General features: G+C 38.6%; 1 protein-coding gene across 4 annotated transcripts in view; it reads right to left on the bottom strand.

The window, feature by feature from the left end:
- Positions 1 to 15,181, bottom strand: part of LOC140463043 (uridine-cytidine kinase-like 1) — a 137,323-nt gene that overhangs the window by 21,974 nt on the left and 100,168 nt on the right. For 2 of the 4 annotated variants that reach the window (XM_072556665.1, XM_072556666.1), the window contains exons 8-9: positions 14,957 to 15,040; positions 2,561 to 2,580 (exon numbers count right to left, since the gene is read on the bottom strand). In XM_072556665.1, the coding sequence (XP_072412766.1) occupies positions 2,561 to 2,580; positions 14,957 to 15,040 (104 nt within the window). Of the gene's footprint in view, positions 1 to 2,560; positions 2,581 to 3,435; positions 3,453 to 14,956; positions 15,041 to 15,181 lie in introns of all 4 variants that reach the window. The other 2 variants (XM_072556668.1, XM_072556667.1) reach the window with 2 other exon arrangements.

Below are 15,181 nucleotides of genomic sequence, written 5' to 3'. Positions count from 1 at the left end.
GAAATAGTAGAGCAGCTTACAGTCACATTTCAAAATTATGGACTTCTCATTTCCAAACACATTATTTTTAATAGAGAAGCTGCTTGGTAGAAGAGATAAAGATTTTATATATACTCTCTGCTTCCACTGAATCATTGTTAAAATATTGGCAGCTTGCTGTACTGCATTGGCATATTTTCAGTAGGTTACACTAACACATGCAGGGCAGATGGTCTTGATGTTTCACTTGCAAGTCAAGACTAAAATATGCACATGGATACATCTACAATTTTCCATTGAAGCTGTTTATTCTTTTCTTAATTCTAATGGCTCATTCTGGCTAACTAAACTCCAAAAGTAAATCATTAATAGCTTTAATTACAAATGAATGTGCAAGGCCTAATTCACCCCTGCGTATAGGTTGACATTGATTTTATGCTTCAATGAAAACCAGGGATGGTAAAAATCTTTTGAATCCACAAACTCTTACTTCTCTTGTTAAAGAGGGATATTTGTAGCCATTTAAGACTTGGGATTTTGATGAAGTCAATCATTGACATTGTGAAATTTTAGATGCTGGATTCCACAATCTCTAATTATTCTGTTTTCAAACTCAATAAATATCAAAGCAGAAAAAGAGAAGGTTTAGGCAGGTAAACATTAAGTAATTGTTTGTGTCACTTGAGGAATTGGAAACCAGGAAACCACCAGAAAAAGAAGGGGGATTGAGAAGGAATGTTCACACATGTAGTTATCAAGACATGAAATGTTTGCCACATGTGGTGCTTAGGCAGAGACTAGAACATGTAAAATAAAAGTGGATAAGTATCTGGAATGGGAGATTAAGGATAGAGGGAAAGGGCAAAGATTTTGGATTAGAGTAGATGGACTTAATGGATTAAATACTGTTTATTTCTGTTGTTTCTACAAAACAATATAATTAGCATTATTTTCTTCCCAGTGGGATAAAAAGAAAAATCAAAATTCAACATTGGAGTGTAACATGCTCTTCTGCAGTTGGCATTGAGGCAGCAGTTTTCCGAATTGACAGTTCTAGCAAATTCCACAAAAGTCTACTTTTTGGTCCACATCTGGAGTAGAGGTATTGGTGTCTTAAAAATTATTTTAGTTTTTGAAAGTGCAGCAGAAATAAACAAAACAGCACCAACATTTAGATTTAGTTGTTAATTTGTCATGATTAAGGGTGATAAATATCTGGGCCACATGTGGTCAACTCTCAAGCAAAGTCCAAGTCAGTTATTAGTTGCAGCTACTATAACAGTTCATGTAAAGCAAACAGCAGTTCAAGCAGCAAACCATTACTAAATGAGAAGCATTTTCTCTACAGGGATCGATACTGGGTCCACTTTTGTTTGGCATTTATATAAATGATTTGGATGAGAATATAGGAGGCATGGTTTGTAAGTTCGCAGATTACACTAAAATTGGTGGTATTTTGGACAGTAAAGAAGGTTATCTAAGATTACAAAGAGGTTTTGACCAATTGGGTCAATGGATTAAGGAGTGACAGATGGAGTTTAATTTGGATAAATGCGAGGTTTTGCATCTTAGGAATACAAACAAGGGAAGGACTTAATGGATGGTAGGGACTTGGATAGTGTTGTAGAACAGAGAGAGACTGAGGGGTTCTGGTACACAATTCTGTAAAAGTTGCGTCATAGGTGGACAGTGTGGTTAAGTAGGTGTTTAGTACGCTTGCCTTCATTGCTCAGACCTTTAAGTATAGGAGGTGGGACGTCACATTGAGGTTGTATAGGACATTGGTGAGGCCTTTTCTAGAGTATTGTGTGCACTTCTGGTCACCCTATTATAGGAAGGATATTATGAAATGGGAGAGGGTTCAGAAAAGTTTTGGCAAGATGTTGCTGGGCACGGAGTGTTTGAGACATAAAAATAGATTGGTAAGACTGGGATTTTGTTTTCAATGGAGTGTAGGAGGTTGAGGGGTGTCTTTATTGAAGTTTATAAAATCATGAGGGACATAGATAATGTGATTGATAAAGCGTCATTTCTGTAGGGTGGGAGAGTACAAAACTAGGGGCATATTTTTAAAGGTGAGAGGAGAAAGCTTTAGAAAGGACACGAGAGTCAACTTTTTTTTTTAAAAAATAGTGTGGTTTGTGTGTGGAATGGATTACCAGTGAAGGGAGTGGATGCAGGTACAGTTACAATGTTTAAAAGACATTTGGATAAGTTCATGAATAGGAAAGGTTTGGAGGGATATGGGCCAAGTGCAGGCAGGTGGGACTAGTTTAGTTTGGGAACGTGGTTGGAGTGGACTAGTTGGACCGAAGGATTTATTTCCATACTGTATAATTCTAAATCAGCAATGAAATTCCAATATAAAAAAGAAATTGATTTTTTTTCCCTAGAGTGAGGAATAAGTTAAATTATTTCAGCTTCACATCATATCTTTCTAATTATTGTGAGACTGCACAAACTAGAAGTTATAGGCAACCATTGTAAGCAGTTATTAGTTGTTGCTTCCTAAATAGCCACGCACAGGCTTGAGATGCAAAAACAGCTATGAAAATGAATGAAGTATGCAAATTCTCCTCACATATCCCAGCGCAGTTTCCTCTGTTCAGTTGGGGATAATATTCGGAGCAGGACAATGAAGGAAATACAGAATCGGCGGAAAAGAAGATTTCAATTCATTAATACCCAACAAAAGAATCAAATTGCAATTGTCCCCTATGTGTTGCAGGAGGACATTACCATGCCATGTTGTGCACAATCATACATTTTGAAATTAATACACTCTAAACTGAAGACTCTTGAGCATGGGTACAATATGCACTTCACAGCAGACCAAAAATAGCTGAATTTTCTAAGTTTTCTTCTATTTTTATCTGACAGGAACTTAAGTGTAAAAATTTCTAAAGAATTACACAGCAAGCATGGTAGATGTCACACACTGCAGCTATTGAATATGACATTAAATTCTAAACCCTCTAAACTTCCTGTGTCTAAGACAGATAGTTAACTTCCTGTTGCATTTCTGTTGTGGCTGACCATTGATGGAAAGTTTAGTTGAATAAATATATCATGAATAATCTTAAATCTTGGAAACTGCCTTATCTGATCAAGAAGGACAACAATAATTTTTCTGATTTTTAACTTTATGGATTCACACAGACCAGGAAGGTTAGAGTTATACATGATTAATGATTACCAAAATAACTATCGTCATCGAGACATTTTGAGTACTCACCTTGCTCCGTCACATCATTTTTATAATTTGGAAGCACTGCTCAAAAAAGGTATTTAAAAATCAACAAAAATTAATAGGTGCTAAGAACAGATCCTCATGAATTCAGAGGTCTGGGTCAGGTGTAGGACTCCATGTGCCGAAGCATGGACCAGTATTCACAGTGCCTCTTGCCATTCACAATACAGTGTATATGGTGTACACCTACCATTGTTTGTTCATACCTTACACTGAGTTCACGCTGAGGTGATAACAGTAACAATTCGTTCATTTTTAATACCACATACAAGAGAAAAAAGTTAAAAAGGGTAAATTCATTCACATTTTGCAGTATTTTGTAACACAGCCACATGTATCTTCTGCAAGCTTTGCTCTGTGGAAACATAACCCCTCATTGGCTGGGCATAGAATGGGGGTTTTGGTTGAGAGGAGAAAACATTTATCTGTCAAACAAAAAATCTATGATAATCTTCTAACAAACACGATGAAAGGTAATGTTAAAGTATAGGCAGTGAGCTGAAAGCTGTACGGCAAAAGGTACAGGTTTTCAACTAATGCAGAACACTGCCTTAACTCTATTTGTACTGAATGATTTTTCAAAGCTCTCGTTTTCTATAGTGCAGAATCTATTGAGAATACTCTTGCGAGTTTAAAACAGGAAATTAGAAATCTGTATGAAACAGATGCCATCTAATGCTTAGTACCAAGCAGAGAAAATGCCAGAGAAGCAGGCTGGCAGTATCTGTGGAGAGAGAACTTGAGTTAAGATGTTGAGTCTCGTATGGTTCTTCAGAAGAGTTCATTAGACACCCCAGATTACACTTGGGCTTTCAGTCATTAAAGTTGTCTTGTCAGAAGTTTGGAGAGATGGGTGTTTTTAGTATTGATATAGCTGCTGAAGGTTTTGCCTTTATCCTGCCAGGGACTCAAGTGGAAACTCAAAGCACTGACCTGTTTATGGTAACTGTCTCTGCAATAAATAAAGGGAATATGAACTGGATGAAAGCTTGAATTATAATGTACAAAATGGATTAAACATATAGCTGGATGAAAATTAACCAGAAGATCCAATGTTTCAGATAGCATTATGCTGTGACAGAACACTACATATCAACAGGAAATTACAAGGTTAACTTCTGATGTTTTTTTTTAAACAGATCCAACTCCAATTCTTAGTGAAATGTAATATTGTTGACAATATTTGCAATTTGATTGCACCGCAAGGTTAATTGAATGCAGCACAGCACCAATTAATATTTCTGAATATTCAGAAAACTATATGTTAAAAGATGTTGATTTTTAACTTTTGATTCAGAAATACTGCTGCAGCAAAAGCACCTGACTTCTAGAATATTCTGGCAGAGACTTGACCTGGCATTTTCCCGAGAAACATATTCGTACCAAGAGCTTTAAATCCTTGTTATACTTGTCTTGCCCTGATTCTAAAAATATAACTCCCAGCTTTTGAAGTCAGTAATTAGAAAATTGTAGGCCTATCAGCAACATCTATTAGAAATATGCAAGATTCAGCTGTATGTTGACAAATTACTTTAGCACAGACGTGATTGGCTACAATATCAGTTCTTATTTTACTGCAAACATTAACTCTGCACAAATGGCAGTCATTTTTATTCATAATAGAATTTGACCATTGAGGTGAGCCCTGTGAATTTATTTTAGATAAGCTAACTATGTTGTGCTTTAAATATTTTACAATTGACTGTACAGTAAACTAATTTATGGATTTATTTTGTTGACTAAACTTTAATGGCAACACTGCTGACATCTTTCTTTAGGTCACATATTTACTTTTCAGTGAAGAAAAAAATCTTGTTAATTTGCAACGACATTCACTACTTCTGTGTTCACAGTCCATTCAACTACATTTACAGAATCTAAAATTACAGGTATTTTAAACATCAAAGTCACATGCCTATTCTATCCTCTTCTCATGAAAACAAGATTGCTCATCAAAATCTTTCATAACTTGGAGTCCATAGAACATAGAAAAGTACAGCAAAGAACAGGCCCTTCGACCCATGATGTTATGCCGAGGATTAATCCTAATAAGACAACCTAACCTACGCACCCCTCAATTCACTGCTGTCCATGTGCACGTCCAGCAATCACTTAAATGTTCCTAATGACTCTGCTTCCACCACTACCGCTGCAACACATTCACAACTTTCTGAGTAAAGAACCTACCTCTGATGTCTCCTCTATACTTTCTCCTAATATCTTAAAACTGTGACCCCTTGTGCCAGTCAGTCCTGTCCTGGGGAAAAGTCTCTGGCTATTGACTCTATCCATGCCTCTCATTACCTTGTATACCTCGATCTGATCAAAGCCAAAGGCTCGGCAATCTTCTTGCTGGCTTCCTAGAGAATCCTAAGATAAATCCCATCCTGGCCTGGGGACTTAGCTATTCTTACACTTTCCAGAATTGCTAACACCTCCTCCTTGTGAACCTTAATCCCGTTTATTCTAGTAACCTGTACCTCAGTATTCTACTTGACAACATTGTCTTTTCTAGTGTGAATACTGATGAAAAATATTCATTTAGTACTTTCCCCACCTTCTCTGACTCCACGCACAACTTCCTACTACTATCCTTGATTGGCCCTAATCTTACTCTTGTCATTCTTTTATTTCTGATATACCTTTAGAAAGCCTTAGGGTTTCCTTTGATCCTATCCACCAATGACTTTTCACGTCCCCTCCTGGCTCTTCTTAGCTCTTTCTTTAGGTTTTTCCTGGCTAACTTGTAACTAAGCCCTCACATCTCATCCTAACATAAGCCGCCTTCTTCATCTTGACCAAGAAATTCAACTTCTTTAGTAAACCACGGCTCCCGCACTCGATAACTTCCTCCATGCCTGACTGATATCTCCTGGAATAAGCTCCACATTTCAATTGTGCCCATCCCCTGCAGTTTCCTTCCCCACCCTATGCATCCTAAATCTTGCCTAATCACACTATAATTGCCTTCCCCCCAGCAATAACACTTGCCCTGCTGTATATATCTCTCCCTTTCCATTGCCAAAGTAAACATAACCAAACTGTGGTCACTATCACCAAAGTGCTCACCTACATTCAAATTTAACACCTGGCCGGGTTCATTACCCAGTACCATATCAAATGTGGCCTTGACCCTTGTTGGCCTGTCAGGAAACCCTCCTGCACACATTGGACAAAAACTGATCCATCTAAAGTACTTGAACTATAGTATTCCCAGTCAATACTTGGAAAGTTAAAGTCTTCCATAACAATTATCCTGTCACTCTCGCTCCTATCCAGAATCATCTTCGCTATCCTTTCCTCTGTCTCTGGAACTATTCGGAGGCCTATACAACTCCTTTCCCAATTCTAACCTCAGCCCATACTACCATTGACTAACAATGCCACCCTCCTCCTCTTTTACCATCTTCTCTGTTCTTACTGAAACATCTAAATCCCAGAACCTGCAACAACCATTCTTGTCCCTGCTTCCCCTCTGTCTCCAATTTGGTTAGCATCAAGTTCATCAACTTATATGCAAATATCTTTGACAACTTCTTCATTTTAATTTAATTCAACTAGGAGTACTGAGCCTTCAATCATAGTTTAATGCACTGCCCCAGGTGCACTTGGAGACAGGGGGACATTTATTCAGGCAGGAAGAAGCCAGTGGGGAACTCCTCTATTTTCTGTCCCACTGTCAATAGATGGCCTTAAATGGAAAATGAACCAAGTCACAGATGGGGCAGTTGCTATGTGGAAAGCCTGAAAAGCAAACTCTATCAGAGTGCTTGTGGGCTCCTAGGAGTCAATCATTGAAGAATTTCAGCGGCTGATTAAGGGACCTGGCACTGAGAAGGGAGGTGAGGGAGATGTGAGGAAGACATGGTCTCATATAAAATTGTCCCTACCACTGCTGCTGACCGCCATCCTCCCTCACCTCTCTATGGCCTGTGTTGATAGCAATTCTCTGCTACTAGCAAATGTCTTACCATCAACAACCATTGCTCTCCCAGTGGCACTGTCTGTAATGGACAGCTACCAGCCTCTGCTTTACGAGTGACTGCAGTGAAAGGCTGTTGACCTTGCAGTGGAGGGGGTCACTGCAGATGGTCTTTGAGGGCAACCCCAATCAACTCTGCATCTAGGAGGACTGGCTTCAGACACCACCACTTGATATGTAGGTGGCAGCCTTGTTTGGATGATTAACAACAATGAGGGCACTGGTGGAGTAGAAGCAGTGGCAGGATGAATGCTATCATCTTGAGAGATGGCAATCTTTTCATGTTACACAGTGGCACTGGCATTGCCCCTGTGGGCGGGCCTCAGAAATTCTAGGAAACATTTGTGAACAGAATGTTGAACTACTAAAACATATTGCCAACCCTTTATAAACTGCAATCTAGGCCATGATGACAGCAGTGCCAGCTGGCATGGCAGCAAATTTACTTTGCATGCCAGAAGTCAGTTTCCATTGCAGCAGTGTAATAGGAAGTTGTTGTGTGTGCTTCAATAGAAAAGGTCATGTCAACTATCAAATGCTACATCATGATTGGGTCCAGAAGAACACAAAATTTGTCATTCTTCACCCCCACTATAAAGTATGTGATCCAAGCTTTGCACCAAGCCCTGTGTCATATTGGAGTCAGAATCCTCCACGTTCCTTGCCATTAACCACAGGCTGTCAGGTTTCCCATGCAGCAAGTGTTTTATTAGGTATACCCATCAACATTCTCCTGTAACAAAAACAGAAATTGCTGGCAAAGCTCAGCAGGTCTGGCAGCATCTATGGAAAGAAATCAGAGTTAACGTTTTAGATCAAGTGACCCTTGACGAGTTACTAGACCTGAACCATTAACTCTGATTTAGAGTCATAGAGATGTACAACATAAAAATAGACCCTTCGGTCCAAGTCATCTATGTCGACCAGATATCCTAACCTAGCCCCATTTGCCAGCACCCGGCCCATATCCCTCCAAACCCTTCCTATTTATAGACCCATCCAGATGCCTTTTACCTGTGCAATTGTACCAGCCCCCACCACTTCCTCTGGCAGCTCATTCCATCCAATCACCATCCTCTGTGAAAAAGTTGCCCTTTAGGTCCCTTTTATATCTTTCCCCTCTCATCATAAACCTATGCCCTCTAGTTCTGGATTCCCTCACCCCGGGGAAAATACCTTATTTGTTTATCCTATCCATGCCCCTCATGATTTTATGAATCTCTGTAAGGTCATCCCTTCACCTCTGGCATTCCAGGGAAAACAGCCCTGGCCTATTCAGCCTCTCCCAAGAGCTCAAATCCTCCAACCCTGGCAAGATCTTTGTAAATCTTGAACATCCTTCTGATAGGAAGGAGACCAGAATTGCATACAATATTCCAACAGTGGCGTAATCAATGTCCTGTACAGCCGCAAAATGACCTCCCAACTCCTGTACTCAATTTCTCTCCATAGAATCTGCCAGATCTGCTGAGTTTTTCCAGCAATGTCTGTTTTTGTTTCTGATTTACAGCATCCACAGTTCTTTTGGTTTTCATTTAGCATTCTCCTGTAGACTGCACTAACAAAGCCTACAACTGAGTAACAAACAAAACTAAAAATTGCTTCAGAAACACAAGTTTCAAAGTCAAATACACAGATGAGGAACCAAACAAAGGACAGCAGATGCTGGCAATCTGAAACTAAAATAAAAATTGCTGGAGAATCTCAGCAGGTCTGGTAGCTTCTGTGGAGAGAAAACAGTCATGTTTCGACTTCAGCGTCCCGAAGGGACATTGAACTCAAAATGTTGACTCTGCTTTCTCTCCACAGATGGTGCCAGACATGCTGAATTTCTCCAGCAATTTCTATTTTTGTTTCAGATCTCCAGCATCTGTTGCTGTGTTTTATTTCTCACCCATGTATTCAACTCAAACTTGTGTTTCCTCACCCTCTTGAGAGTTGCTTTCTCCTTTCTTGCCTCATGCCCTGACTGCAGTTTATTTGGTGAGGTGCCATGTGTAGACTGTGCCTCCATGCTATGGAACAAGCAACAAGAGAAGGCCATTCAGCCTCTCAAGCTTGCTCTGCCATTCAATAAGCTAATTGATGATTGGAGTTTAACTTTAGTTCTACATTCCTGCATATCTCCAATAATCTTTCATTCCTTTTGTAATCAAGAATCTATCAACCTCTGCCTTAAAATATTTAAAAGAATCTGCATCCACTGCTTTTTGAAGAGAATTCCAAAGACTCGTAACTACCTAAGAGGAAAAAAAAGTTTCTTCACCTGTGTCTTAAATGAGTAACCCTTATTTTTAAACAATGACCTCAGATTCTAGATTCTACCACAAGAGGAAACATCCTTTCAACAGGGTCCCAAATAGAGTTAAAATTAAATCACCTTTGATATTTCTAAACTCCAGAGGATAGTGGCCCAGCCTGGCTAGCCTTTCCACTTATTCCAGATATTAGTCTAGTAATCTTTCTCTGAACTGCTTCCAATGCAGCAACATCCTTTTGGAAGTACAGTGACCAGTACTGTACACAGTACTCCAGATGCAGTCTCAAAGTCTTGTACAACTGAAACATAACTGTCTCGCATGTCTTCAATTCCCCTTGCAATAAACACATTCTACTAGCATTTCTATTGCTTGCTGTACCTGCATATTAACCTTCCATAATTCAAGCACTAGGCCACCTAGATGTCTCCATATATGCCACCTCTGGCAAGATGATGGCAGAGCAAGACATGAATGCCACTTGTTAGTTTTATTCATCTACAGTTTATAGATTCAAACAGAATGGAAGACGAGGAAGAGGTAGGATGCTAGAAAGAAAATTCAGAAAGAAGATACCGTCGTCTTCTTTAATGCTGTCAGCCTCTTACCAATGACAGCATCAGCAAATGGCATCCTAACAATAGCCTGCACCACCTCCTTCACACAAATTAAGATTTGTAGGCAAGCCTCTCCAGTCAGCACCTGCTAGCTCTGGTTGTTCACTAACTTATCTGGAAGATGAAGTCTGCAAGAGAAAGGTAAGTATGTGAGTGCAATCTGTTTGGGCAATGTGACCATCATAGATGAATAGCTGCTGGTGTGTACAAGCTTTTTATTGTGGCTTAGAGCTGCAGTTGGCACAGATATGGATTTTGAACATATATTTTTTGACCTTGAGAACTTATGGGAGGTCACTGAACTTGCCTCACTGCATTATCATCCTAGGGGGTTGCCTCCTGATATTGGATGAAACACCAAATCGAGATATTGTCCCTCATTTATATGGATGCATATCACATGAGTCCTCCTGGTGTCTTAGCCAACATTATTGTCAACTACTACCAGCAACAACAACTTACCCTGGCAGTCACAATTTGACTTTTCTGGAACCTTGCTGCATGAAAATTAGGTAACGTGATTGACTTTACCTCAAGAATCGTTTATTGGGAATGAATTACAAGGAGATTTCTTGAGGATTCAAAGAGGTGCAATGTTATCCAGAAATTGCTGGAAAAACTCAGCAGGTCTGGAAGCATGTGTGGAGAGAAATCAGAGGTAATGTTTCAAGTTGGGTGATTCTTCCTCAGAACTGAGTTTAAGTTCCTAATTCTAAGGAAGGGTCACTTGACACAAAACATTACCTTTGATTTCTCTCCACAGACGCTGCCAGACCTGCTGAGCCTTTCCAGCAATTTGTTCTTGTTTCTGATTTACAGAATCTGCAGATCTGTTTTATTTGCTACGTAATCCATTTGAATTAGCCCCTCAATAACAATTTTGCATACAGTGCCAATTTTTAATGACTGACCAATTATCAGAACATGATCACTTTTTTTCTTACTGTTAATTATTTGGACAATTGCTCTTTCATTTGGTGTGAATTCATATCTCATTGTCTATATTAAGACATGTTGTCCAGGAATACCCACCACCTTTGCCTTTATAAGTTACATTTATAAATATATTCAGGGGCTGAAACAATGAGTTTTCACATCTGCTTTGTTCCTATTTCTGACAGCTAAGTATCAAAGCCAGAAAATTATTATATCTTTGCCTCCACCAGTATTCCTATTTTCCTGCTCCCAGATCTTCCAAGGGTGAAACTGACTAATTAAATTGAAATCAGTAAAATAAATTCTCTAATTGCCATTCAAAGATAGGGATAAGACTCTCTAGTAATCATTTGCTGATAAAATGAGGGCCAATTATACATCGTCAAATACAGGGTACCACCTGAAAAAGGTGTGTTGGAGGCAGATTAATAGTGAAAGTGAAGTAAAATAAAGTAAACTCTATAAATACTTAGAGAAATCAAGTTTGCAGGGCTAGAAGGGGGAGAGGAGGCAGTGGCATATCAGCTGAAACAGTCATGGAGAGAGCCAGCACAGACTTGATGGGCAAAATGATGTCTTCTGTGTTGTGACTATTTTTATGGTTTTATTTTAAAATTCATTTTCCCATTAAATTTCATGCAGCTTAATTTGTCGATACTTACAAAGGTTAACATTCCAATTTTGGATTTATCTAACAATAATGCAATGGTGCTGAAAGTAATAAAAACAGAAAATGCTGGAAATATTAGGTGGTTCTGGCATCTTCTGTTGAGAAAGAGAAGTAATCTTGGCCTAAACCCAACTTCACAAGATAGAAATTAAAAGCGGAACCTGTAAGTGTGAAATAAGAGCCTGGTTTCAGATTACTTAGGAATGCATGTCAAATATTGCTCAAGGCCAAACTCTGAAAGCAACTTAATCAGGCTATTTAATTGGTAAAGGTCTGCTAAATCTTATGCATGTCACTTATCTATTCAATCAGTATTGGTAGCGCATGTTATACAAATTATAGCACTCTGTTCCAAGTTAGATTGATATATAAAAAAAACAGAAGTTAATTTGTTTCCTTACAATACTGGTCTAGTTATCTAGTTGTTACATATTTAGTTCATCAGCTTTAACCATATTTAACTTGAATCTTAACAAATACCAAATGAAAATTTAAGAAGCTTATTTTCTCAGCATAGACCTCAAATTCCTCAGTAGGTAAATTCAGCATGATATACTGGTTCTAAATGCATATCAAATACACCTTTTGACCTCTCCATTGGTAGCATCCACAATAATGCTGTCAAGCTGTTTTCCCACTGTGGATGCTCAGACATGTACTCTCTTGCTAAAATCAGGAAAAATACACAATGTTACAGAAGTTCAAAGCTGGGATACAGTCTGACCACTGTCTCTTGTTACATGCAGAAAAAATATAAAACAGCATCAATCCACTCTAGTAATAGGATGAGGAGGTGCATTTTTGGAAAAGAGATTTGAGAAGTTAGATCTTTCATTTATTAGCACATTTAGGGTTAAGGAATGGCGCAAAAGCTCTTCAGAATTCTGAAGGTCATAACAAGTCAAATGCTTTCACTGCTTAGGTGAGAGAGCAATGAGGAATGATAGTGATAGGAATGAGAATTGAAGATGAGGAGGTGGTAACTACTTTTCTTTTTTCAGTTGGGTGGATTTAATTCCCATTACATTGGTACACACATCAACCCAGTCCACTTAATTGCAGATGAGGCCACACATCAATCTCCAAGTGGTGGAGAAACTACCTAGAGGCACTGTATAAAGACACAATGAAGAAATCAATTGAATATGGTGTTAAAGGATCTTCACCAAGTATAAACACTGGAATAAACTGACTGGGCTGAAATGACTAATTTCTGTGCAACAGATTCTATATATCATTTAGCTTCAGAAATGTACACAGCACATCCAAATTTATTTAGCTCACTAACTTAATGTATGCGTTACTTGCCAAATAGCAAATTTCATATTTCACTTGCAAATTCTCACCTCATTTTAAATATCATTGCTTCTACTCTTTCAGATTACTTATGTCATTGAGCGATGCCATTAGTTCATTGCCTCACCTCAACAACGCAGCAGAATCAGGAGGATCAATTTTAATATGGGTATAATCAGAGTGAGGAGGATAATCTGGAGCAGAAGAGACACCCCAATGGAAAGCTCAGTGGGAGGCTTGTGCTAAGGCATCATTTAGAAGAATCTGCACAGTATCCCACCTGAAACCAGCAGGGATGTCAGTGCCAAAGGTGCAGAATAATCAGATCACAAGCCCAAGGGAATGGTTCCCCAGTATAAGGTAAGCTACATAGAGTAGCATTACCACTTCCAGTCACAAAAGGAGATTATTGAGTAATTTCCCCATCTGTCAGGGCATGAGCCATCAGGATTGATTTACGCAAAAGTTCTTTTTAAAACAAGACAATAAATAAGATCTGCCCATTGAAAAATATATTGTTTGGCTGGAAGTACTGCCTCATTTCCAAGGTTGGCACAATGGTATCAGCAGACGTACATACATAAAATAGGTGGAAAGCTGATACATAGCACACACAACCTTTTAACCCTCTCCTCCCCTTCTTACACCACCATACAGCTAATTCATTCTACAGCATCTAATGTTGTTGCCTCCTTCATCTTTTGATGATTCCAACATTTGAGAGAGTATATAATGGCAACAGAAGCAGACAACCATATCAACGTAAGGCAATATTAAAAGGAACAAAATATTGACAAAAATTTTGACAATCACCCCTGACACTAGGTGGCACCATACTTTAAAGAACCCAAAGTCATAATAAACATGCAAATATATTCAGGGTTCTCTTCTCCACAAGATAAGATTCTGGCCACATTTTTAAATTAGGAACTACATCTTAAGATCGATTATTAGAGCAAAATAATTACAATTACAAAAATACAACTATTGTCGTCTCAGTTATGGCAATGCAGAATAGGAATGTAATTCTCTGGAGCTTTGAAACTAATTAAACAAACAGTCTGATACCTAATTCTGTCTGAGTTTAAAGTTATGTTGTTCAGTTAAATCTCACTTGGGAATAAAGGAGTGGGAGATGAAGCAAGATTTTAGTTCCTTTGTTAAACAACAATTAGAAATACTAAGTCTATACAGGAAATAATTTGAATCATTAAAAAAAATCAGTAAATAAAAACTATCTATTATAGTACTTTGGTTAAAATATATTATATTTAGTAAATTAACCAATTAAGTTCAGCAGTATGGAAAAGCTTCACTTTTTAAATTATGGAGATTAGAACCAGAGTATTAATTAGCTATTCAACCTTTTAAACATTCTCAGTGGTAGGCGTGGCATTTCCTGTATAAACTTAATATTTAAATTATCATTCCTTCAGATCATAAAAATATACTGAGTAGCATGTCACAGTCTAAGTGCCAAAATGTGTCTTCCCCAGATGCCTTCATAAATCGCAAGATTAAGGGACTTTTTTCAAAGTTTCCAAATCACTGTTTCAGTGTCACTGACTGAACCTAGGTCACCATCAGACCCAACTGACTAAAGCACTGACAAGAAGTTACAACCCCAAATATTGGTCAGGATAACTTCATCTGTTGTTAGCCTCACTCTTTTTCCTTCCCTACCTTTTTTGATCCTCAAGCTATTCATCCTTACCCAAATTCTATTTATGCTTTGACCTCCCCCCACCCCCATTACCAACTGCCCTTCGCACCCTTGTCCTGCCCCCAATTATCCTCCACCGGCCATCCATGATCCTTGAACATCCCTTTGTCACACTGATCTGACCACTCTTATGATGGACTCTGAGGACCTCAGTATTGACCTTCCCTCTATAATCCTGGATCTCCCCACAGTCTATTCAATGGTCTGGCAAAGCTCCCTATGAAAGAAAAACACCAATTACTCACTTCCGATATATCAGGAAGACTATCTTTCCTTCTGCACATCATCTTCAACTGTTTGTGAATCTGAGGGCAAATGTTTTTTGTTTTCTGCAGAGGTAATTGCAAAAGGCACCATGTAAGTTGGCAAAATGTTATTTATTGGGTGTGTATAGCATGTTAATTCATTTTTAAAAGGTCCCTCCCCAATGAATGTGGATCTAGCTTCGTGTTGACAAGCAATCTGTCACT

This window comes from Chiloscyllium punctatum, chromosome 37, assembly GCF_047496795.1.
Source record: "Chiloscyllium punctatum isolate Juve2018m chromosome 37, sChiPun1.3, whole genome shotgun sequence".
Classification (NCBI taxonomy): domain Eukaryota; kingdom Metazoa; phylum Chordata; class Chondrichthyes; order Orectolobiformes; family Hemiscylliidae; genus Chiloscyllium; species Chiloscyllium punctatum.
This window is presented reverse-complemented; position numbering and strand designations above follow the sequence as displayed.